The 2,500-nt window shown below is 40.8% G+C and overlaps 2 protein-coding genes across 6 annotated transcripts in view; one reads left to right on the top strand and one right to left on the bottom strand.

The window, feature by feature from the left end:
* The window catches only part of LOC138006805 (adenosine receptor A2a-like), a 9,042-nt gene extending 6,568 nt beyond the window's left edge, over nt 1-2,474 (top strand). For all 5 annotated transcript variants that reach the window (XM_068853380.1, XM_068853383.1, XM_068853382.1 and 2 more), the window contains exon 2: nt 13-2,474. In XM_068853380.1, the coding sequence (XP_068709481.1) occupies nt 386-1,303 (918 nt within the window). In that variant the 5' untranslated portion in view covers nt 13-385 and the 3' untranslated portion in view covers nt 1,304-2,474. The remainder of the gene's footprint in view (nt 1-12) is intronic.
* The window catches only part of LOC138006804 (enolase 4-like), an 89,025-nt gene that overhangs the window by 31,749 nt on the left and 54,776 nt on the right, over nt 1-2,500 (bottom strand). The gene's annotated exons all lie outside the window — the stretch shown is intronic.

The following is a 2,500-nucleotide window of genomic DNA, read 5'->3' as shown; positions in this document are numbered from 1 at the left end:
CCTTTATTGCAGTTTCCATTTGTGGATCAAGCAAACAAAAAGTACTACTGTTCTTTTTATTTCATCTCCAAAGGGATTCTGTCCAAACCCTGGACTCAATGTTAACTTCATCTCAGGGCATATGAGGATTCAAGAACAAAGGACAATAAATTAAAACATTTCTAAGAATTAATTTCGGAACAGCGTGTACTAAAGTACTTCATGAAGGTCTAATGCTGCTAGCCGAACCACACGCTCTCGCAGAGCTAGTCAACGAAAAAAAAAAAAAAATTCCATTGAAACCCTGGTTGCTTAATTCAACCGTAATCTCAGCGCAAGAAAGATTAAAAAAAAGGGACTTTTACATAAGACATCGAGACAGTCGTGGTAAAGAACGGTTTAAAAGATGTCAGCAACACTACAAGATTGCGAGGATCAGCACCTGTCTTTCAGAACCAACTGCGTTGTAAACGCTTTTCTTTGTTTCACCGCTATCACGCTAAACTGCATTACAATCCATGCATTGAGAAAAACGTTGTCTTTACAAAAGCCTTTACGAACACTGCTACTTAGCCTGGCGGTGTCCGATCTAGGCACTGGCCTAATAGCGCAACCTCTTTACGTTGCTTTGCTGGGCATAGCCTTGGAACAGTGCACCAAAGATAATCGAAATTTCGACATGGTATACAAAGGGTTTATTATTACGCTGAATCTATTTACTATTGCAACGTACGCAGGGGTGATGGCATTAACAGTTGATAGATTCTTATCTATACATCTTCACCTTAGATATCGCGAACTGGTCACTCAAACCCGTGTGATCGCTGTGGCAATTTTCAACTGGGTCCTAGCTGCGTTTCTTTCGTTCCTGAGGTTACTGATCCCCAGAAAAATCAGCTATGGGATATTTGCCATCATCAAAGCATCGTCCCTCATAATTGCAACAACACTCTACTTTAAGATTTATAGAACCGTTAGACGCCATGCACGTCAGATCCATTCTCAGCACGTCCGCCAAGAGGCAGGAAATAGTCCAAGGGAAGACGCCGCGAGGATGAGAAAATTTGTCACGGTAACTTTCTTTGTATATCTGACGTTTTTGCTTTGTTATTTGCCAAGTGTAGGGACTCTAATGGCCGTTGCCATCACGGGACAGAGTAAAACGACACAGATTTGGCGAAGTTACACTTTGACGTTACTCCTTCTCAATTCATCTCTTAATCCTTTGATTTACTGCTGGAAAATAAGGCAGATTAGACACACTGTCATGGAAATATTGAGGCACCCTTTGCGATGCTGCAGGCCGGAAATCGGCCAAACGTAACTGAGCAAACTGGGAGCTGTACATTCGAAACTGTTTCGGAAAGGTTTGAAAAGCTCGTGTCTATTCAGGGCCAGAGAAAGGTTGCAAAAACATGTCCCTTAAGGGGCTTATTCATGGGTTCTAGTAGGAGCCTCTATTTCCCAAAGTTCGTCAACCCTTTTCCGAGTAGCTTTATTGATAGATCCCCCCCCCCTCCCCCTTGGGAGATTCAGCACGTCCACTGTTGTAAAAGCCAATCAAAACAAAGCTATCTCAGTGTCAAGGTGTAGCTACAGCGGAACGCCTAGTGTTTATTTTTCTACTCAGTTATGCCATATTATTTACTTTAGTTCATCTTGTTATGATTTAACATTTTTTAAGGAAGGTTCAATTAATTTACGTCACCCTCCCTAGTTCTTTTCACCATTTCCAGAATTTTCTAGATTTTTCTAAGGTTTGTACTGTCGCAATTAAGCTCTCGCGCGTACTGTAACAGTGATTCTCACGATAGAGTACGCATCAACCGAAAGGGTTTTGTTTTAAAAGGAACAAGTTTCGTCAAGGTAGCAATTGTAACCAAGGTCGCAAGTTTTAACTAAGGTTGCAAGTTTTATCAAGGTCGCAATTTGCCTTTATTGAGGGTGTGTCGCGTTTCAAGTTGCATGGGGTCCACGTTTCGGATGACCTCACCTGGGCTGCCCAGTGTGATGCGATAATCAAGACAGCCAACAGACAAATCTACGCCTTAAGAGTCCTGAAGAAATGTGAGATCTGTTTGTAAAATTGCGCCTCCCAACCCCCTTTTCCCCCTGTTATCAAGTAGAGTAGAGATAGGGGATACTTAGTATAATCTCAGAAGGAATACCACCGGAGTAGTTAAGCCGTGTAATACCGAACGTTTTAGTCAATTCGTTACTTGTAGGTATGCTAATCTCCTCCCACATTAGAGGCATTAGTATGTGGGGATTATTACATGTAATTTATATTTATATTTATAATTATCGTAATATTTAATATATCTTGATATATTGACTTATTAATGTATTAGTTGCTGACCCTGCCTGTAATTCAGTCTTTAAACTGCAAGAGGCAGAAATAAACGAACTTGATTTGATTTGATTTGATTTGTAAACCCAAACGAAAGCCGCATACAGTAATGACTGCGGGCTTGTTACTACAGTCACTAATAGAATAAAAATAGACAAGGGATGAAAGCGA

The sequence above is a fragment of the Montipora foliosa genome, chromosome 6, assembly GCF_036669935.1.
Source record: "Montipora foliosa isolate CH-2021 chromosome 6, ASM3666993v2, whole genome shotgun sequence".
NCBI lineage: Eukaryota > Metazoa > Cnidaria > Anthozoa > Scleractinia > Acroporidae > Montipora > Montipora foliosa.
This window is presented reverse-complemented; position numbering and strand designations above follow the sequence as displayed.